Source organism: Sminthopsis crassicaudata, chromosome 3, assembly GCF_048593235.1.
Source record: "Sminthopsis crassicaudata isolate SCR6 chromosome 3, ASM4859323v1, whole genome shotgun sequence".
Classification (NCBI taxonomy): Eukaryota; Metazoa; Chordata; class Mammalia; order Dasyuromorphia; family Dasyuridae; genus Sminthopsis; species Sminthopsis crassicaudata.
Window position 1 is genome coordinate 446,089,021 of NC_133619.1, and position 24,383 is coordinate 446,113,403.

The 24,383-nt window shown below is 32.4% G+C and overlaps 1 protein-coding gene across 3 annotated transcripts in view; it reads right to left on the reverse strand.

Moving 5' to 3' along the window:
* Window positions 1–24,383, reverse strand: part of XIRP2 (xin actin binding repeat containing 2) — a 389,948-nt gene that overhangs the window by 17,535 nt on the left and 348,030 nt on the right. For all 3 annotated transcript variants that reach the window (XM_074303209.1, XM_074303207.1, XM_074303208.1), the window contains 2 exons: window positions 5,490–5,582; window positions 4,220–4,292 (listed from right to left, as the gene is read on the reverse strand). In XM_074303209.1, coding sequence (XP_074159310.1) covers window positions 4,220–4,292; window positions 5,490–5,582 — 166 coding nt within the window. The remainder of the gene's footprint in view (window positions 1–4,219; window positions 4,293–5,489; window positions 5,583–24,383) is intronic.

Consider the following 24,383-nt stretch of genomic DNA (forward strand, 5'->3'; position numbering starts at 1 on the left):
TTTGAGGCTAGTCAACAAGACTGGATAGTACTTAAATTAATTAGAGGTAAACATCAACTTATACAGTCATAGGGAAATGGATCGATTAGCATACGGAATATGCATACAAAAGGAAAATACAAACTAGTCTTTGAGTTAGGAAAAGCAAAGATTTGGATTCTATACCTGTCACTTACTAGTTGTGTACCCATATGCATGTCTTCTAAATGTTTAAGCTTTTTTTCTCAAGAATAAAGTGGAGATAATAGTGACTATCTTATAGGTATGTTGTGAAGTTTAAGTTAACATATATGTGATGACTTGAAGCCTGTTTTCTATTAACCACATGTACATAATAAAGTTCGGCATGCAGCCAAGGAAGGTACAGGGTTATAACTTTGCTATCTTTCCTTAGTTCTGTTATTTCTTATATTCATTTTCTTATCAGAAGATCCCAAAGATCTTAGAGCATATGGAACCAAATGAAGTCACATTGTCTCATATTCATGCTCCTTTGAAGTTTGCTGTAAGTAGTTCCAGTGATTGTCTGGGGACAGTTTCACAACTAGTAACAGGCAAGAGTTAAAAGAGACTTTCTATTCTCAAATCAAAGAAAAAATGCTACAACTTGGGAAAAGTTAGTGATTCTGAAAGAAAGGCGGAGTATTCAAAGGGATAGGATTAACCTTAGTCTTTTTTTTTTTTTTTTGACAGAGGGTTTCAACCTTTAGTTAAGTGTGATATTTCATAACTTTAAAAAGGATGGTTAGATACTTTTCTGAAAAAGGCTCTATAGTTAGCACACCCCAGTATTTGGGAGAAAGGTGGACAGTTGGCACCCTGAAGTGGTGAAGCCCTGAAATTTATGCTTAAAATGAGCAGAAAGAGGAAGGAGGAAACTTGCTATGCTTTATAGGAAAGTGCAAAGGTCCAATGACAGTAGCATAACCCACTACTGGAAGAAACCAGCAATCTTGAAATGTCTGTATATATGGAGGACTGGGCTTGGAGTTAGAAAGACCTGAGTTCAAATTTGGCTCCTGACACTTAAAAGTGATGCCTTATTGGACACACTTCTGCCTCAGCTTCCTCAGCTATAAATTGGAATAATAATAGCATGTTACCAACAGATTGTCATGAGAATCAAATGAGACAATATTTGTAAACACTCTGATTAGCACAATACCTGATACATAGTAGATGCTGAATAAATGCTTATCTACTTCTTCTCTCCCCTGCCCTTGGTGTTCCCTATGTCTGTACTACCACAATATGTCCTGGCCATGCTTGGGTTCTTCACTTTGTCCTGTTTTCAAACACTGTTAATTTCTTCCACTAGAACACTTCATTATGAAAGCTTTTCATTCCATGTTCTTTGGATAAGAACTGAGCATTTACTATGGCAACATTTATTTTAAAATTGTTTTGCATTTTTATGGATTAATATTAGATCTAACAATTGTGAACAACAGTTTTGTCTGTAAGGATTCTACAGTTAGAGCATAGTTTATTTTTTGTATTCTCAATGATATTTTGGAGACTTATATAATATAGATTTGTTATTTGTTCATTTATAAAGGATAACAAGATTCCAGTGATTTGAACTTCTTGTTTATATAATTCTGATATCTGATAGAAGCTACATTTTTGCAATCTTCAGTGATATGCTACACAGTTTTTATTGCTTTTTGCAATTTCTGGCATTAATGACCTGATTTGAAAGGCTATCATAAACTCTACTTTGTAAATAAACTTACATAGATCAATCATTTGATTGACATTTAATTGTTGATATATTATTGATTGTGCTCATATGGGTGATGTGCCCATTTGACTTTTATATCTTAGCAGTTTAAGAATCACTTTTCAGAGATGAATCATTAATAGTCATATCTGACAAATTTAGTAATGTATACTATCCTGACTCTTTTCTGTTAATTTGTGAAAAGAGACAGTTTTAAATAGAGAATAGTTTCCCACATAAGCATCTATTACTCTAGCATTTTTACTATGCTTGGATCCATTTTACATATTGTTTAAACATATGCAAGTTCTGAGTGCAATACTGAATCAAAGATCTGATGAATGTAAATAAAAGTAGTGTAAATGTTCAACAATCAGTGAATCAAAAATAAGTTGATCTTTATACCACTGAGAATTTTTGGAAGACCCTTTTGGAAGATTTATGGATTTTCAGTGATATAAATTATTAAATGCTTTATATAGAATATATAATTATGGAATTGACCTAAATTTAGAAGGGGAATTGGCTTCTCATCTTTTGATAATATGTGTTTATTTTTTAAAATGGGATCATATTTGCATCTCTAAGGTAAAGTAATTTATTCACTCCCATGAAGTGTGTGAGACAAAAATTATGAATCTTACTTGAGCCCACTACATTTTAGTTTTGCAGAGGAGCTAAAATGTCTGTCATTTCCTTTAGTAAATTTTTTTCCATTCATGATGAAAATGGTGCATTAGATTTCTTTTTTCTTAATTTCATATATGAAACTCATAGTTTCATTGTGTTGGACTTAACTCAGCCAGAGAATCTAGAATTTCCCACATATATTATTGTTATCATTATCTTGCTGAGATTCTCTTTCCATTTGAATTTCCTCAAGGCTGTACAGAATCCTTTTTTAAAAATTGATGTTGAATTGTTACTTTTATTCTTTGTACTACTTTGATTCCTTGCATTGCCTTAACATTTTGGTTTTTTACTTTTAATTGGTGATTGAGAGTATTATTAATTTCTAATTTTATTTTTAGGATTCCATTACACATATTTCTTTTTTGTTTCCTTTAGTTAGAGGATATTATGTAGAAGATTTCTACTACATGCAAGATCTAGATAATTGTATATTCTATTTTCTTTCAACAGGTCTTCAAAAGTTTTCTCAAGTTGCTTCTGACATGCTGGTATTTGACATTTGCCATTAGTTTTTCTAGATAGTGCCATATTTCCTTCTATGGCCCTTTCTGTGACAATAGCCACAGTACTTACTATTTTATACAGACCTAAAAGATTTCTACTTGTTCAAATATTATGGAATAACATGTTCATGTGATGGTTAGGGCTGAAGCCAGTTTTTTTTAAAATCCAATTTTAATAACTTGGTGTAGTAGTTGTGCTGGCAAAATAACTTTTGAAAATTAAATTTTATGTTATACTTATCTCCTTTTCAAACTCATTCAAGACACTGAGGTTCTTTTGGACATCTATTTCATTACTAGATGGTGCTATTAAGTGTATTTTAATGCCTTCGAATTCTTTAGCTCTTTACTCATCAGAATAAAATAATCCTCTCAATCCTTATTCTTATTTCATCAAATTTGGACATGGAAATGAAGTTGCAAAGATCTTGCATTAACCGATAATATGAATTACTTGGAACACTAATAAAAAGCAGCATGAAGTATGTATAAGACCTCTTCCTAGTTTTGTTATGATATATAGCTCGTACATGATAAAATTTTTATATCTTTAGTCTAGTACACATGCACTCAAGGATTATCCTCTTTAGCTGTTGGTCCTACAAAATAAAAGTACTTATAGTAGGTGAAATATTAATATCTTATTTCCTTGGATATATCTTCCAGTCTGCAATTATGTCTTTTATTTCTTAGACGCATAGAATTGATTTCCTCATAGCAATCACTTTAATCCGATCAGTGACATCATCAGGATCTAATTGGTCAGCAAATGGGTCTCTGTCAGTCCTTCATAGTAACTATATCATTTTAGGCTATACACAGTCCATGTGGTAAATTCTGGCTAACATTGCCTCATTTTGCTATTGTCTTATTCCCCTTATGGCATGGATTATGGGCAAGGCTTTGAATTGGTTGCTTTTATTGCTATTACTGTTATTAGCTATAGTCACTATTAAAATGGGCCAATTAATGTGCTATTTATATAGACACATTGAAGCATTTATTACTGGACCATTATAGAATGCAAGAAGCATATTACACATGTGTATGTATGTTACATATGCGTATTTTGAATATACATGTATAAGGATCCATACATGTGTGTATGATTGTATATGCATGTATACATACACATATATGTACATACATACCTTGGCATCTTTAAGACTATGACTTATATTTAAGTTTTTAGGTATGTAGTTATATAGTTTGATCACAATTAATATTGCTATACTGGCAATGCAAAATATGCATTAGGAGAAGGAGATATTTAATCAAAAATAAAATAGGAAGTTATTACCTGTTTCTTGAACATACTGACTTGATTGAGAGGCCTGGTTTATTTCTTGGGTATGTTTTTCAAGATGAGAAACCTGTGTTTAAGAAATAAATTTAAATGAATGTTTAAATAGTAGAAATATGTTGTTTAAATATATGTAGATGTGTAGACATATGTTGGGAGACCTGTATTTGTAATTTCATCTAATGTTTCAAAGTACACTTAGAGATGCAATCAAACCTTTAAAATTTATCTTCATTATTCATGCTTTCTGATACAGAGCTTTGTTAGTAGGTCCACAGTCCAGGTATATCCTTGACTTTTCCCCAAATCCAAACAATTGCTAAATCTTGTCAAATACTTCTTCACAATTCTCTAACAATTATACCATTCTCTACACTGATATGATCATCATCTTAGCTTAGATTTTCTTTACCTTTCATGTGTACTATTATAAAAGTCTCCTATTTAATATCTCTCCTAGAATTTCTGTCTGCATTTTATCTGCCCCCACACAACTGCCAAAATAAATTTTCTAAAGCACTTATCTGACCATTTTACTTTCTTTCCCAAAAGTCTTCAGTTGTTTCTTATTGCTGTAGGATATAATATAAACTTATTAGTTGACCTTTTAAAGTTCTCCATAACTCCATAAACTCTCTACTAGTTTTTACAAAATTTAAACCTCTTATTCAATTTGAAATGTTCTCTAACTACATTCAAATTGGTCTTCTTTTGTCTCTGTGTTGACAATGATACACAGAATGCCCTTCTTACCTCAGCTCAGCTCCTACCACCTATATGGAGCCTTTCTTTATATTCTTAACTTCTCTTCCTCTTGAAATTACTTTATTTATACATGTAAATATGTATATATACATCTTCTCTCATAATGACTGGGATTGTTTTACATTTTTTTTTTTGCTTTTAAACAATGTACAGTGCCTTGCATAGTAATAAGTATTTAACAAATGTTTGTGACGTGAAACTACTCTAAACTCAAATCAAACTAATCTTCAGTATGAAATAATATTAATGGCCTTGGGGATGTTTTATCCCCAGTATTTGCCTCCACTGAAGTAGGGAGACAGTTGCTAATATTTTCAGAGTTGATTGCATTAAATGGAGTAAATGATAATAAAACCAACTATCAAATGATGAAACAGATAAAAAGAGCTTTGAATATCATTATGTTAATTATTTTAAGTTATCTTTTACCTTGTTATTTTATTTAAGATCACTGTTCATTTATTATCTAAGACATCAGCTTCTCATTATCTTAAATTCTTACCTCAATTTGAGGTGTTTTAGAAGTCACTTGTTCATATCCTTCAATTTCTTGGTGGCTACTTGAAACATTGGTATGGCTTCTACTTTTTATCTCCTGAATAAGAAGAAAAGCAATTAAAAGTTAATTAGTTTAATTAATAATTATTTTAGTTGGCAGGAAAAAAAGCAAAAGTTTCTGTTCCTCACCTACAATAATCTATCTTCTCTCTGTGCTTTTGTTCTGGCCATCCCCATACTTGAAATGCTCTCTCTTCTCATTCTACCACAGAGTATCCCTCTTTTTTTCCAAGATACAACTCAAGTACCACATGAAATCTTTCCAATTCTCCCAACTGCTAAAGACCTCCCTTTTAAACTATCCTATATGTCTAATATGTAGCTTAACAATGTTGTAAGTTATTATCTCTCTATTTAAATTTTATTATCCTTGAGATAAGGGATTATTTCATTCTTCAAATTTATCCATAGTGTCTCATGGAGGGCCTGGTATATTTAGATTCTTAATAACTGCTTATTGATTGATTGATTTGTTTATTCATGCAACTTTGTTAACCTATATCATTGGAAATTATTGTTCTACTCAAAATCCCATGAAAATGAATGTTGAAACTATCCTTACATGTAATTGGAAAAAATAAAACACTATTTATAAAAGAGCATGTTATTTTGCATAGGGATATAAGAAAATAAAATATCCAGTGAAATGCAAATTTATTTTTCTTAAAAATAAAACAAAATTGAAAAAATAATGAAAAAATAATTCTTTTATGGAGATATTAGAAAATAGGACAAAATTACCTTTCCTGGTTGGGCTCCAGAGATTGATTTCAGCAAGTATCCTGAGGTTGACAGTTTTCAATGAGATTACTTGCTGCCCTTGCTTTATTATCCCTTACCAATCCTTCTGTAATTGCACCATGAACTTTTCTGACATATTTGTGTAACACATAGAACCTGCTCTTCTTAGAAATATCCCTGCTTCAAGGCATGAAGCCATGCCAGCCATTTTGTTGTAAATGACCCCTAGAGAACTACAAGCCAACTGCATTAGTCAATGTCCTTTGGTGTCTCTCTCTTTTTTTTTTTTTTTCTTTTATTGGTCCAAAAAGACTTGGATACTGAAGTATATTATGTATGAAGTATATTATATTATGAAGTATATGGAGAATTATAAACTTCTGGGAAAGTTCTCTTCCCCTCTAGTCTAATGATCAAATTTCTTTAATTTAGTGAGATGAGTTATATTGAGACAATTTATATGTCATATATATAGATGTAGATATGCATGTGTGTATAGATATGCAATTATGGGTGTATCACAAGAAATAAAAATAGATAATGGACCTGCATATACTTCTAAACATTTTGCACAAAGTATAAGATTTGTGCAAAGTATAAGATTTTATACACTGCTGGCATACCCTTTAATCCTCAAGGACAGGCAATAGTAGAGAGGAGAAACAGAGACATTAAGACACTCCTCCAAAAACAAAAGAAAGGGGGAGCCACAGGTAATCCTAGAGAACTTCTAAATTTTGCTCTTTATACAATTAACTTCTTGATTTTTGACAAAGATGCACTGGCTCCAGCAGACAGGTTTTATAACCCAACAGAAAGGTAGTGTACAGTGCGAGCAGCTCCACTATCTTTAGATAATCGCCAGGTGATGTGGAGAGATCCAGAAAGTGGTGAATGGAAGGGATCAAATAGGTTAACTGCTTGGGGGAGATGGTTTACTTGTATCTCTACAGATGGAGAAGGAATCAGATGGGTGCCAAATGAGCCATATTTGCCTTGTCCATCAGAGAGAGACAGAAAAAAGGAGAAAAACCTCAAAACAAAGGAGAAAACCTAAGAAACATCTGACACTGAAAGAGCATGGCTGATAATGAAACTGTTGAAGAACTTCAAAATCTGCAGAAATCATAGGATTTCCTGAGATGAAAAATTGTTGATGAGACTATTACAGGACTTCAAATCCTGCAGGAATTATTGGATTCCTAGCACATGACCTTATGGTCAATAGATTCCTTTTGGACTATTTCTAGGATTTATGGACATATATAATTCCTCATGTTGATTCATGTTATTTGTTACATCACTACTAGCCTGTGTTACTTACTATGTTCTTATGTAATTTATATAATTATGTGTAATACCTCTCATATTGATTGATTTATGTATACCTGTTTCAAGTGAGACCCTTCAGAAACCCGCTAATCTCATTTGATTCCCCATTTTCCTTTGGTTTTCATCTCCCTTTCTGAGATATCAGGGAGGGCATGATCACTTCCATTTTGGGGATTCTCATCTCCTTAAGAAGTCAGGGAGGTCATGACCACTTATTTTCTAAAACAAAAGAAAGCGGGAGATGTTATGGGCCAGAACTTGAAACAAGTTACTAAGTGGAATTGAGGAGACAATGGTTAACTCTAGTTTAGCACTGATTTAATCCTACAACAAATAATGGTTTCCTAGTGATATAATAATTGGTTTATACTTTATACTAGGGAATATAAATTAGGAGCCTCAGCCAGGATTCAGTTAGGGAGATTCAGAAGCCAGAGAAGGAAGGCAGGAGCTCAAGCTCTTCAATCACAGGGTATGCATTCATTAAATCAGATATATCCTGTCCTTCTTTTTTAGCCTTAACCAATACCTTTTGTAATCTTGTCATAGGCTGCTTCAAAGGTGGTGCTGATTGTGTTACTGCCTCTCCCCCTTCTCCTTTTTCCTCCACTCATGAAGGGTTAATTGAGGAAAGTAGGTCTTGGGACGGGGAATGCCCTAATTTCTCCTGCTGTGAAGTACCACACTCAGAATTGTACTTAACTCCATTCTTATCTGATTCTTCATCCTTTTCATCTAGTTTATCTGAATGCTCCCCTGCTCTTTCTTCTTTTTTCTTATTCTACTACTACTACTACTACTACTACTACTACTACTACTACTACTACTACTACTACTTATTCTAATACTATTATATACTACTTATATAATTTCTTAAAGCCAGTTGTATTAAATTATATGTATAAAGTGTTTCTTTGGAAATTGAGTCAGGTCTGTAATCATTGTAGTATTGACATAGTTTCTCTCCTACTAATTTCCACTGATCTGGATTCAATTCTTTTTCCTGTTTCTAAAAGTTCAATGATCTTCTCTCAAGTTACAATTAAACCTTGATGTTTTATCAGTCTGACCAAGCTTTCGACACATTTTCCTTGAAAAGAAGGATGTTTTCTAAACATCTATCCTATTTTAACTGAAATACTACTTAGCTCTTTAACAATTTTCCTTGTCTATTTTTGTACTCACCCTAATTTCTGGGTCACAGATGAAGGTTCTTGGCCCCACTTTGGGGACCAAAATGTAATATTCTCTCTAAATGTAATGTCGTCTGTTGAGGTTTTCTTGGGGTCTCTGGGAGCAGCCTTTGTTTCAGTTCAATAATCATCACAAGAGTAGCCAGGAGTTAAAGTCCAAATACTTTCTTGTTTCTTTCAAAGTCTTGTCTCCTTCATTTGGGGCTCTGCTACTTTTTCTGGAGGCCTTCCTCTCTCCTTTGTTCTGAGAGCTTGAGCTCCTGCTTGCCTTCTCTGGTTTCTGAATCTCCCCAACTGAATCCTGGCTGAGGCTCCTAGCTTATTTGCCCCACACTGAGTATAAAACAATTATTATATCACTGGGAAACCATTATTTGTTTTAGGACTAAATCAATGCTAAACTAAATTTAACCACTGTCTCCTCAATTCCACTTAGTAGCTTGTTTCAAGCCTTGGTCCATAACAGATGTGTATATATCATATCTTTATAATATGCACACATGTACACGTGCATACACAAACATCTCTGCATGTATACATGTGTGAACATGTGTGCATATGGGTACAGACACAGGTATTATAAATGCACATACATATGTATAAGTGTGCACACATGTATGTGAATGTTTAGGTTTGTGAGTATACATGTATATGTATTGCATATATGTATACATATATATGTGTGTGTATGTGTGTGTGTGTATTTGTATATATGTCCAATCCTTTTTTATATAACCACCTCACTTTAATGAATACTTATCTTTATTTTGTTTTATGCTAGGACACTTTGAATAATGTTTAGTTTATGAATGCTGCCCTAAAATTATGTACATAAGGCTCATTGTAGCTGTTCTCTACCTTCCTATCAACATGACTGACGAGATAAAGGTTCCTTGATTCACTCTCTCTTGTCTCCTAACTACTATTATCCAATCCCAACCTCAAGAACCCAAAGTGGTAAACACCGGCCATCTTATTTCACATCCTCTCCCAATTCCCCTGGATGAGTTAAAGTCTATCTTTTCTTCTGCTTTGTTTCTTGGGTTGTTGTGACCACAGAATTTGCCACCAACTGGCAACCAAATGAACCTTCCCATCCTTATTTAGGCTAGTCCTCACAAAATCAGATAAAGTCCTTTGCTAAAACCATAGCTGAAGTCTTCCTATCACAGAAATTAAAACTGAAGATTATTAGCTAAAGAATAATGAAGAGTGACATGATGGTCCTGGGCAGTCTGTAGTATTTTGCAAATAAATATTCATACACGATATATGGTATTACAGGTATAAGCAGAAAAATATACGACTAGAGAAAAGGCCAGTCAGGTGACAAAACCAAGTTGTAGCCAGTGAACTACCTAAATTGTTTTTGTTATTTAGTTGTTTTCAATCACATCTAACTCTTAATGATTTATTATTGATTTACTTCTCCACTGATAAAAAGAAATTAAATGACTTGTTTAAGATCACAGAGTTAGAAAATTTCTGAGACTGTATTTGAACTCAGGTCTTCCTGACTCCTGACCTAAACCTATCCCACTGCACCACCTAACTGCTCTCCAAACAATCTACATATTCTAAGTAAGGCAATACCAAGAGAACTAGATGGCTGTGACATAAAGAGAAAATATTTCAATAAAACATATTTTAAAAGTAGGGGAGCACACACTATCTAGCCCCTTCCAATTCAGAACAATGAAAACAATTTACATTTTAAAATATCTATTTAGCTTCAGTTAGTGATTTATTTGATGAATGATGTTCCATTTATTTGATGAAAGTTCCATGATGACTCAATAACTTGGATAGTTCCTCAAATTCTTCTTAATGAGATGTGCCCCATAGAAAAATCCTTTGAACTTTATAGGCTTTAGAAGCCCTAGGAAAAGGGTCCAATATACACAATGTTTTATTTAAGGACAGCAAGGGCCTTAGGTTTGAAGGATCAATGATTTTCACTGCAGATAGCTGGGAACTGGGCGTTGAGGGTGAAACAGAGAAGATTAATAACTATGCATGATAATATATTTTTTAACTAAAGAGATCTAGGTAGGAAAATTACAAAATAAATGCCTAATTGGAAAATGGCTAAGCTAATTATGGTCATGGATGTAATGGAATATTACTGTGTTATTAAAATGATGAACAAGATAAATACAGAGAAGTGTGGGATAATTTATATGATATGATGTGGAATGGAATAAACAGGGCCAAGAAAACTATACACAATCCCAAAACAACTTAAATGGAAAGACTAACCAGAAAATAACCAAAAGTGAATGTTAGAAAATTACAAAAAATATTATGCATCCACAGAACAGATTTGATATAACATCTCATCTCCCCTTTGCAGAGGTAGGATGGATGGGAAATATTAAACATATCTTCAGGCTTTTTTGATATGTAGTTGTTTTATAGATTTAAAAAAATGTATAATTTATTATATGGGATAACATTCTATTAAGAGAAAAGGATGCTAGGAAAAATGTTAGAGAAGTTAAAAAAGTTTTAATTATTAAAAAGTATTTTAAGAAACAAGGTTGGGAACATTATGAACCTTTTGCATATCCAAGGGAAAAATCATGAATAAATATTTGGCAAATTAACAAATAGATAAAATATAAGATCTTCAAAATCCAAACACCATGAGAAAAGAAAGTACAGCATTATATTTAATACTATATAAATTTGTAGAAGATTTTATTATGAAGGTGAAGTAATTAGCATCCACCTGTGTTATTCATAAGAGAGAGAGAAATATATATTATATGAACAAGAGAAAAATAGTTTACTTATGTGAAGTTTAGAAACATTTCTTAAATCCCTCATTTATTTGGGGGCAATTATTTTATTTTAGGCTTCTTGTTATGAAAACCAGTCCAAAGGCTACATTTGTAATTTGTTTTGGCAAAGGATGCCACAAACATGAGCACTACAAGTGACATAAATTTAATTTAGAGTAGAGCTTCTACTTGGACACTGGTGTGCTATTACTAAATAGAACTGTAATTGCTATACTCGTTTGGTATGTTAGTGGTCAATGTATCAATTTTAGTGCCCCTTGGTTGCAGTAAGATACATAATCCTTCTTGAAAAATATTCCAAGATTTGTGTTTTCATCATTAAGTAGGCTGTATTCCTTCCTCCCTTTTGTATTGCTTAACCTTTGAATCCAACCCATTGTTTTTTGGTTGTTAACACAATTGCTGGATCTTATCATATAAAAGCACCTATAAAAGGATAGAGTAATGTAGTGTTGAGGGAGAAAAATAAAAAGGCCCCAATAAGATCCAATTAGAACTCTGGCCAAAACTGTGTATGCAAATTTACATTAAATAATCAGCAAACTGGGAAATTAAATTCAAATAGCTATCTTAGAAATAAAGTGTTTTCATTGAAGTAAAAAGAATATGTTTTGTTTGAAAAAGTGCCCAGCCAGGAGTCACAATACTTGAGATCTAGTTTTAAATTTTCTATCAACTAGCCTAGGCAGGCTGAGGAAAATTTCCCAAAATCATTATGTTCCTCAATTTTTTCCTTTATAAAATAAGACTATTAATGCATCTGTTCCAGAGTTGTTGCTACAAAAACTCATAGAGCTGTTTTGTTAATGATGCAATGGGCAAATCCACTTGAAAAGGAAAACAGGAAATGCAAATACAAATTATTATTTTGTCTGTACAATGTATGAGAGCCTCCAAAGTTATGCAAGTGGTATAATTAATAGAGGCTTGTCCTCAGAGTCAGGAAGATGTAGATTTAAGTCCCATTTCTGTCATATACTAGCTATGAGATCTATGTGTGCCAAGTCAATTTACCTCTCATTGTTTTATCTCTCTAAGTTAATTAGCTGCAAAGAAATAGCTAACTAGCAGGTAGAGGGAGGGTCCTCATTCAGGAATTCAATCCCTGCACACTTTTTTTATATGTTGTCAACTCAAATCTAGCTTTATATTTGTCAGCAGATAAACACATTGAAATAACCTTCTGTTGGTACAGAAATCTCTTAAGAAGACATTTAGCAAGTATCTGAATGCCCAACAGCTCTTCATGACAATCGTTCTGTTTTTTAAAATCATTATTAATGCAAGAGAATATAATACAAATTTCGAGTGAGCTGATGTCCATAACACAACATGTCACAAGTAGATAAGTCATTTCACTAGCATCCTTAAGAGAAAAACAGAACAGAATGTATCACTATTATTCTCATTCCTAACATGTTACCTGCAGAGAAATATATGAGAAGATTGGGCAAATAGCATATCACAGCTGCCTCACCATAATGGAAAGAACAGAGGTCTGACCTGGTAATTTAGCAATTTTATCCATCACTAATCCTATTTTTAATAAGATAGCCAAAGGTTATGATCTGTTAATGTTCTTTTCATCTCTGTCAAACAGAGAGAAAACCAACCAGTATATACTGCCCATCACAGCAAAAATTATCAAAAGCTGTAAAATCTGTGAGAAAAATACCTTCTGTTAGTTAAATGATAGGGTTTAACATATTATTTTAAAAATATTGTTATAAATTCAGCTGAATTATGCACATTTGGTGATAAATAATAAAATTCAAAGGTCTATTTGACTTTATACTAGATTTTTATTCATTTTCCTTTCCCTAAATATATTATCCCATTTTCCAAGTAAGCACAATTCCATTAAGTGTAAATAAGGTTTATGTCCTCAAACTGCTTGTTTAAACTGAGTCTAAAGATGATTACCTATATTCTGAGTGATTTTATTTCCTGTGGATAGAAGTATTTCTGCTGACAAATCTGACCCCTAAGTGTAAGGTAGAATTGTTGAAGGTGATAAGCAAAGTACCATACCTTCTATCATTGTAATAGCACCTATGTGAATATGCTGCTTTGTTAGTATCTCAAGAAGCCTATCCACATATTGCCTTGCTGATGCTAACCAGTATTACTTGTATAAAAAGGACATTTAAAGATACTACAGTATTAGAGGAAGCTGAGATTCCAGGTTTAATTTCCTTCTTGCACTTATTTAAAGGAGCAATGGAGATACTGAACATTCAATTAGTGTATGTCGATACATAGATTAGCTGCTAGTCCTTTGTATTCTGAGACTGTTCATTCATCACCCCAACATCTGCTAATATTTTTGTATCTCTAAAACTGTCTGGCTGAGTGAGTTTCCAGCCAGCCAGCACACAAGTTTATAGCAACAAACTGAAAATATGTTTAGCTGGCTTGATGATGACTGATAGCCCAATAATCCAATAAGTAATATTGATAAAAAAAAATGTCATGTAAAACCAGGCACATATAGGAATTAGTATTAGCCATCCTCAGGGAATTGTTGAATTCTTCTTAAAGGTAGAGAAAGCATGAGCACTTGAAAAGTATTTTTTAAAATGTATTCAAATTACTTCCATATAAATTCTACATGATGCTAAAAGACTGGTTCAAAGTTACCATTTTTTGGAGAGATTTTATTAGATTGACCATTGTTTAGATCTCTGTAAATATATGGCAACAGAACACCACTTCACAAAATTACTGTAAATTTAAAGATGAGAAAATTTATTTCAGAGTCACACATTTCTACCTTGGCAATTTTACACTAAGGAGTTTCTTTTATTTACTGGATGCAAAATGTTTAATAACTAAAGCCTTGGAGGCTAAGAAGATAGGAATTAGAGAATCCTTATTCAGTTCTAATTTTTCTGGATTTCAGTCCAGACTCTAGTCTTGCTCCATTTCACTAAAAAAATTACTAAAAATGACCCATCTTTTATGATTTGAGCTGTTCAGTCTGATAGCAGTCAGACCAGCAGGTATTTGTGACTGTCTAGGAATCCTTTTATTCTGTCTTTTTAAGAAGAAAATAAAATTTCAGTTTATTTTGCACTCCTGATAAAATAGTAATCTCATTGAGGGCAGTTACTCTCTCATTTTTGTATCCCCAGTGCCTTGCAGATTTCCTGCTTTGTTAGTATCTCAAGAAGCCTATCCACATATTGTCTAGCTGATGCTAACCAATAGTTGCTTAATAAAATGCTTGAAGATTGAGTCTTTTAACTTTGCTATAATTCTAAAATAATCTAAGAGACTAATTTCCCAGAAACATACATAACTCCCTGAGAGTTAGTTTTTTTTTTTTGAAAGATTATTAGTATTATAAAAGAATGAAAAAGGTTCAGGGTTTTTTAGGCTGTTCAAAAATGATTTCTTCTAAAAGAAAGTCAGCAAGCATAACTCCCTAGAGAAATGAAATTCTAAATATAAACATAAATATGAATTATGCAGGTTGAATTATAAAATCTAGAGGAAAATTTATGACTCAATTAATTTAAACTCTTTCTAGAGTTAAAACTCCCATGTTTCCGTCATGTTTGACTCTAAGGCCAAGACTTTACATTTGTTTATTCATAAATATAGAGGGTTTTTTTTCCTCTCTCCAAAAATAGGGTACAAAGAATCAGTTCTGCAAGGGAAAAATACTAAACAAGTTTGTCAGCAGAGATAAAATTAACTACCAGAGATCTGATATTACGACTCTTCTTTTTGAAAAGCTTTATTTATGGTCCATATTCCTGGAATCCAAAAAGATCTGAAAGGCATCTCTCTATCAGACATAAAGATGACCTATAAAACAATGATTCTCAGAAGGGCCATCGATACTATTCTTTACAGGTATATAATGATATATATTCAACAAATCTCAAAGCAGGATTTGTATATAAAAATTCAACTCTTAATAAAAGAAGCTTTCTAGAAGTTTTACTTGACTCTGTTAAAGATAAATTCATACCATTTGAATATAATACATATACAGGAAATAATAAAGCAAAAGAAATTCTGGAATGGCAAGAAAATATAAACATATGGGAGAAAAGCTAGAAACTCAGAAAGTTTACATAATGACAATGAAACTATGAACAGCATCATCAAAGGTGATAATATTCTCTAAACACTAAACTATATGATGTTGGCTACAAATTATTATAAAGTATAGATAGGAAAAATGTGTTATATAACCATGCAGTGCTCAAATAGCACTACATTTTATCTCACTCTATACTACACTTTTATTGTGTTTGTTTGTGATATCTCTCTCAAAGATAGTCTCTTACCCTGCTAGACTGTCAGCAATTTGAGGGGAGAGCACATCTCACTTACCTCTCTATATCTCAACATTGTCAGGTATAGTGGCTTTTATATTATACATGCTTTATAAATGTTAAATTTAATTGAGACTTCCTTTTGGAGTAAAGCCTTTAAACTCTAAAAATAATTAGAAATGTTTGTGTATAGGGGATCTAATTATACACTGTGAAATTGGAATATATAAACAGAATAGAAAGTCACTTTGAGAAAAGCAGGGGCAGAAGAAGTGGGGAGAAAGAAAATATTTCACTCTCATTTCAAAGCAGAGCAACTGTCATGTGCACTGAAGCCATTCCCCCCCATCATGGTTACATTCTATGGCAGAATAACTGGGTCAAGATAATAGGGTTCATTCATTGTCTACCCTTGTTCCTGATGTTTGTTTCTTCCTAGCCACTGTATTTCATCAAACATCAAATGATGTTTTACTAAGTTAGGCACAAATAATGGAAATCATAACAGTAACAAACTTTTAATTTAAGTAGACTTTTTTGTCTATAAATATTTCAAAAAAAATTTTTTTTGAGATAGAGGCAGTGTTATTCAATGGATAGGGAATTGACCTCAGGATCAAGAAGACCTGGGCTCAAGTTTTGGCTTGGACATATATATATATATATATATATATATATATATCATCTATGTAAGCCATTTAACTTCTTGCTCTTTTAGTCCCCTAAACCTATAAGCTACAGAAAAAGTGCTGACTTTCCTTTCTAGAGGGAGTTTCCTCATTCAGGAAACTTCTCTATATCATTGAAATTATATATGAATTTTCTTTTTTCTTTCAATAATGACTATTTTCATGATTTAAAAGACCAGAAATTCACTTTCATCTACATACTCTTTCTAATTATTCTTACTTTTTGTTTTTCTTTTTTTTTCTGATGCTAGAAAAAGTCTATTAATTATTATCCATAACTCTAATAATCTTAGACCCTAAAAGTTAACTTTTCTTTTCTACTATCAATTTATACTTTGTTCCATTTTAACACTTTTATCTCAATCAAAATATCTGATTGAGGGAGAAATCACTTATATGTATCAAAAACTATACAAAATGCTAGGAATACAAGAATAAAAAGGAAGATAATCCCTTTAACCCTCAAGCAGTTTATATACTAATAGAGGATAATCATATGTTTTTTATTATAAAGTCAGTATAAAAGTGGTGAATTGAGTCTTGCTAGTGTAAAGATAATGAATTGATCAAAAAGGCAATATACCTTTCCAGGTGTATAGTGTTGATCTGATTACTAGATTCTGTAGCCAGAAAGAGAAGAGGAAGAGAGATAGCAGGTAGATAGATTGGTCAATCTACTCTGAGTGACTCCTTTATAAATGGCATATTAGGATCCGAATTGATACAATCACCACAATGTCATCCACAAAGAGAAAAATCTGGGCTATCTCATCATCAAGAATCTCTCTTTGATTGGAACTTTGTACAAACCTTTTTGTAAAAACTAGCAAATACTCTTGGTGACTCTCTTTGTTTAATTGGTGTTGATAATCAGTAAAGGGTTGAGAACAAAGTTATCTCTTAGGTTATAAATGTCTTATAATTTTATATGATTAAAAAACAGGGAACAGCGTATCCTAGAAAGAAACATAAGAAAATAGAATTCGATCATTAGATTGCATTGTCTGTCCATGAATGTAGTGCCTTACATAGGTTAGGGAGAAATAAAAGGCCTGGCCATATTAGTGAAGAAAATACAGGAAATCTTGCTTTTAGAATAAAATTTAAACTTTAGACCAAGGCTTAGCATATACTCGTGGACAGAGATATGGCACACATAAAAATTTGTCTAGAAAGAATATATTTTGGGGAATGTTGAAATTTTAATCAAAAGGGCTTCAAAAATATGTGGGTGAAAGAGAATAATGCTTATGTATAGTTATTCACGTTGTTTCTGTGGAGGATGGTCAAGAGGAAAGAAGGAAAAGAGAAAGATTTGAGCTAAATTTAAAAAGGGCAGTTGTGTGGGTGATTTGGAGGATGCAGACTTTTGAAAAAGGTAAACATTTTGGAGAAATTGAGGAAAATGTGAAGGAGAACAATCTCCATATCCAAGTTCTAATTCATTTTTGTAAGAAAAGGTTGAAGAAAGATTAAGGAATAGAGTTCAAAAGTGGACTTAAGGAAGGAGAAAGATGACAAGGCATAACAAAGAAGAAAAGATAAATGGAACCAATTGGTAAGTGAAAAAAATAGCAAAAATTGATTGGCAGGGGCAGCTCATTGGCATAGTAGAGTACCAGCCCTGAAGTCAGGAGGATCCTATTCAAGTGATAGAATGAATCGAATCAAGACTGCTAAGGATGTATTTTCTCTATGTCTTGAAATCTAAAATAGGCAGCACAACATCATGCGATACAAAGTCATTTTGATATAAGAAAGATCTGGACACAAATCCCTTTTCTGATATATACTGTCTCCATAGCCATGGAAAAGTTAATTAATCTCTGAGGACTCTAAATAACTCTAAAAGAATATAAGTATCAGATAAGTTGACAACTTGTGTGGGTAGATAGAGTTTCCTTCTTCAGGATTTCCTTCTATTAATGAAAGTGCAGTTCCTATCCCTATTTTTGCTAAGTTAATCAAAATGACTTTTAATTAAAAAACATGGTGGCAGGAGGGCATAGAAAACTGTCTTTACATGGACATGAAATTAGATACCATATATAGAGTAGGAGTCATAATGAAAGAAGAAAGCAATTAAGACACATAGAAATTCACAGGAGAAAAAAATAACAGAAAAAAAGGAGAAAATTGTGAAAATAAATGTCTTCAAGTACCAAAATGCAAATATCTAATGCTAGGTAAAATGGATGAGGAATCATTGTTCTTTATGCAAGGAAATAAATGTATCTAATAGGATATCACTGAGACGTGATCAGATGGAACATGTGACTGTATAGATAGAGCTCATTCAAAATAAACAATTTAGAAAGAATATAGGGCAAGAAGGATAGGGAAGCTGGGTAGCATAATAAGAACCTATCCCATATGATGAAATCCAGGAATAAGAATATAGTTAAGAGCATTTGGATGAAGATCAATAAAAGGAAAAACGTGTAACATTTTTTTTTCATTACAATATAATCTATCAGATATCAGTAAACTCTGTTAGCTATGAGCCAAATCCCGGTCACTACTTGATTTTATACGATCAAAGAACTAAATAATTTTTTAAATTTACTTAAATGAAATTTCATTACTTTTAAAAGTGTAAAAATCCCACATTTTTGGTCCATTGGCTATTTAAAAGAGGAAATGTGCAGGATTTGGCCCTCCTGCCCTTGTCTGTGCACAGATTACCTCCTTCTACATCTCTCAGTAGAAAGAAGAAATGGAGATAGGTTAGATATTTAGAAGAGGTCATAAACATTGACCCAGATTCACGATAGTAATGGGTGAGTTCCATAATTCAGATTTGCTCTAATACTCTCTCTGTCAAAATCAGAATAACTAATAGTTTTCTGACTTGCCTTAATAATGCTTCAACTATATGAAAGGTAGAGAGGAAACTATAGGAAGTCTATTCTATATATTATTCTTAATAATAGAGAAGAAATGGGTTGAAAATAATGATTAGTTTAAAGGGACGTGGCTACTCCCTCCTAGAATTTCCAGCTTCAAAGGTTCAGAAAAGAGAGGTGAGATTCCATGTATAAAAACTGTTGTAAGTAAAGGTAGTCAAGAAAGCACTGGAAATTCAAGAATGAATTTATAAAAACATAAAGGAAAATAATGTTAAAAATTAGAAAAATGGAAAAGGTCTAAAGAAACTAATGGCAATACACAGGGAACTCACCAATCTAGATTATATATCTATATATACATATACATATAATTATACATATAGAATATATATATATAATTATACATATAGAATATATATATATATACACATATACAAATACATATAAATACATACATACATGTGTATATATATTGAAATATAGCGAATTTAGGTAAAGGAATGAAAACAAGAATATGGTTTGATACTCTAATATTGTATCAAGAATGCTAAAGTTTAGAATGAACTGAATGTGATGGGGGAAGCTGAGCAATTGGTTATTTTTAAAGCTATGATGATAAAAAGAGGATCAAAGGGATAGAAAAACTGCATGAAGCAAATGGGATGATGATAATTGACAACAAAGAGAAACGAGTTCTGTTCAACTTTTATTTTGTTTGACCCTTTTTATTTTGAATTATCTTTATGTTGGTAGAAAGTGACAGAACTAAAATGCCTAATGGGGATTTGATGCCCAAGAAGCAAAAAAAAAGGATAAGAGATCAAATAGTTTTTCTTGATGAATTCAAGTGATATGATCCAGATGAACTATATCCTCAGATAATAAAAGAACTGGCAGATGTGATTACTGAGCCATTGTTTATAATTATCTGAAAAATCATGGAAAATATGAGATATATCAAAGTTCTCAAAAAAGGTAATGTCTATTTTTTTAATGTGATAAAAAGGAAAAGACTGAAAACTATATACTAATAAGCTTGACTTTTAATCTTAGGAAAATTCTGGAAAAGATAATTTTAAAGAAGGTTGATGAATATCTAAAAATGGAAGTGATTACAAAGAATCAGCATGAACCCATTAAGAATATGTCATAGACTAAAATTCCTTCTTTTTTTCTGATTAAGCTACTAAAGATTTGTTCCAAAAAGACCTGGCTATCTTTACTCTATGTTTTAGCCAAGCATTTAATAAAGTTTTTATACTATTCTTGAGGGGGAAATAGAAAAATGTCAACAAGATGATGCAATTGAATAGCTGGACCCAAAGTCATTAATGGCTTCATTCCAACTTGACAGAAGATTTTCAGTGGAACTTCCCAGATATTTGTTTTTGTCTCTATACTCCTGGATATTTTTCTTCCAGACTTGGATAAAAGTCTAGATAGTGTGTTCATCAAGTTTGCAAATAGCACAAAGCTGAGGGCAATAGATCACACATTGAATGGCAGATCCAAAGAGATCTCAAAAGTAATTGGATTGAATCTAATAATATGAAATTCAATCCAGATAAATGTAATTAATATCTTGTATTTGGGTTCTAAATAATTAACTTTGTAAATATAGGATAGAGGAAGCATGATAGCCTAGCAATTATATTACCCCTAAAAATTACTGGTTTGTTTGGCTGCATTTAGAGAAATACTTTTCAGATATAAAAAAGTGATTATTCTTTCATACTCTCCCCTTCTCAGACTATTTCTGGACTGTTATGTACAGGTCTTGCTCTCACAGTTTAAGGCATGGAAAGTCTCTAGAGAATGGCAACAAGGGTGGTAAAGAGCTTTTAGTCCATGCCATATGATATAAGAGGGGTTGAAACTTGACAGTTGTTTGAGATAAAGTCTCACTGTTCTCAGAAGATCTTTTCTGAATTGTCTGCTTCAGTTGCTTTGTAAATGACAACTCAGAACTTTAGAATGAACACAAGACAGTCTTTTCACTGTTTGTGACTCAATGGTTTGTTTATATATGCAAAATTGGAGAATTTTCAAGTTAATCATTGCATAAATATGAACACAGAACTATTTTATGATTATAAGACAAATGTATTTTCCCTGCTTATGATTTAGTACATGAAAATGATTACTAAGCATAAGATAAAGTAGGACCCAGATAATGTAACAAAAAGATACTGGGAGGAATCAAATGACTGAATAGCAAGCATACCTCAGTTTTCTTAATACATTTCAAACTGAATCTTGGTTAGAAAATCCAAGGAAAAAAGTCATAATGCATCAGTTTCCAGCTAAGAGACAGTGAGAGGTCTGCAGACACTAGAGACAAGGTCTGGGCGGGAATGTCCTGTGCATAATATTCCAGCATTCAGTGTCTGAAAGAAAACCAAACTGTGCTCTAAAATTAGAAAAGGTCTCAGAGAGATCCTGAACCAATGCAAAATGTGAAAACAGATGACATCTGGGAACTCTGCTACTTATTACCTGTTCTGGATAATAGATTCAATGAAGAATCAGGAGGAAATCTGTACGTAGGGGTGCACAGGAGTGGCAGTGATCCTGAGCTGCATATTGAATGAGGAAAATGTTTAGAAGCAAAAATAAATAACTCTGTTGATCTGACTTCAGAAGTAGTTCTAGTCTTCAGCACAGGCCAACTATTGTGAAGGAATTCAGACTCAGAGTAGGATCTTAATAGATCTAGAACAGACAACAGAGGAATTAACCAAAAGCAGACATCCCAGACCAAAAGCGATTCTACTATTTTGCTGCTCTGAATCATTACAATTTTATAGCTGGCTGATAGGTACAGAGTCCAGCAGTGGTATATTCTTGTATGAGCCCAAACCCAATTCAAGAACTCAAAGACATTAATCCAACTCTTTATTATATCAGAACATTCTGGGAATACTAAAAGTATGTAGGCTCCTGACCTATCCCTCAGAGGTCAGAAAGTAGGTTAGAAGAATGGGTAATGAAAAAACAAAACAAAACAGTATAATGAGCTCTGATAGTGGTAGATATGATCAAGACACAAACCTGGAAGAAATAAAATTACTCCAAAGCATCTTCAAGTACTATCTCACAGGAAAAACACAGCTAGTGTCGGAGGAAAAAAAAAGTTTTTGAGAAAGAAATGAGAAAAAAAAGATATTATAAAAGAAAGAATTGGGAAGAGAATTAAGACTTTGGCATAAGAGGTACAAACTTTATTCAAGCAACAAGTACTTGAAAATTAGAATGGACCAAAGAGAAGCCAATGAATTTTTGAGGAAATAAACATGATAAAGTCAAAAAGTTGATAAAAATTATAGGTATGAAGTATTCCATAGCAACAATTGACATGGAAATCAATTTAGGAGAAAATAATTAAGAATCATTGGACTATCTGAAAAGTATGGCAAAAAGAGTATTGATTTCATATTTCAAGAAATCTTAAAATTGTCCATATTTCTTAGAACTAGAAAATAAAATATAATAGTTAGAATCCATTGGGCACTTTATGAGAATAGTCTCAAAATAAAAAATTCTCCATGAACATCATAACCAAAATTTAGAGCTTCCAAAGTAAAGAAAAAATTTACAAGTAGTCAGGAAGAAAGAATCCAAGTGATAAGGAGCCACAGTCAAAATCACACACTATTTTGTACCTTCCTCTATAATGAAGCAGAGTATTTGAAATATTATATTACAGAATGCAAGAGATATGAACCTATACCCCAAAATAATTTACCCAGAAAAACAGAACATAAAGTTACAGGGGAAAATATACTTTTAGTGGAATTGAAAACTTCCAAGTATTACTGATGAAAAGACCACTGGTGTAATGAAACTTTGAAGTTCAAAGATAGAATTGAAGAATAACATGAAAAGGTAAGTGTGAATGAATAATGATAAAGGATTAAATGAAAATAAACTTTTAAATATGGAGAGATGACACATCCTCTCCTTGTCAGGGCCCAAAAAAGGAGTTTAATTAGACAACTCCTGATAGTGTTTCTGTTATATATCAATGAGCGTAAGAAAACAATGGGAAAAAAAGAAGAGAAATCCATAGAGGTGGGAATGAAGGTTAGTAGATATCCATACATATAAGAATAAGATGAGGGGAATGATTGACTCTTAAACTTCATTCTTATTTGAACTGATCAAAAGAAGGAAGAATTACATGCACAAATACACAATTGTGTAAAAAAAAAGTCATTTAAAGGGCAAAGAGAAGGAAAAGGGGAAATAGGGGAAGGGGAAATTAGAGGGAGAGTAGATTAAGGTTTGTTTTGCTTTTGTTAAGTAATATAGGATTCTTAGAATATGGAAAAATATTCATATCTCTAATTAAGGAAGCAAAGAATGGGAATGCGAGGGCATGTCTACCATTTGGGGAATGGACGAACAGCTTATGGCATATAAATGTGATGGAATACCATTGTGCTGAACATTTATCAGCATAATGGCCAAACAGAATTCCAGAGGACTAATGAAGAAACACGTTAATCTCCTTCAAATGTAGAGGTGAAGAACTCAGAATGTAGAATGATGCATATTTTTTGGCTGTGGCCAATGTGGAAATGCATTTTGCTTAACTCCACATATTTACAATAAGTTTGATTTTTCTTGTATTCTCACTGTGGTAAGGGATACAGGTGGGAAAGGTAAAACATGGATCTTGATTTTTTTTAAAAGAGCTTTTAAAAAAATAACTACTAGTAGCTTAAAATGCTTGAGAATTTACCTGCTAAGACACAGAGGAATTATATGAATACAATTTTGAAATACTTTTGATATAAAGATAGATCTAAATAAGTGAAAAAACATAAATTCTTTATGAGTAGGTTGAGCCAATCTAATAAAATAAATAAATAAAAATAATAAATCAGTTGTTTATTACTCCATCAGTCAAACCACCAAAGCATTACTTTATAGAGCTAG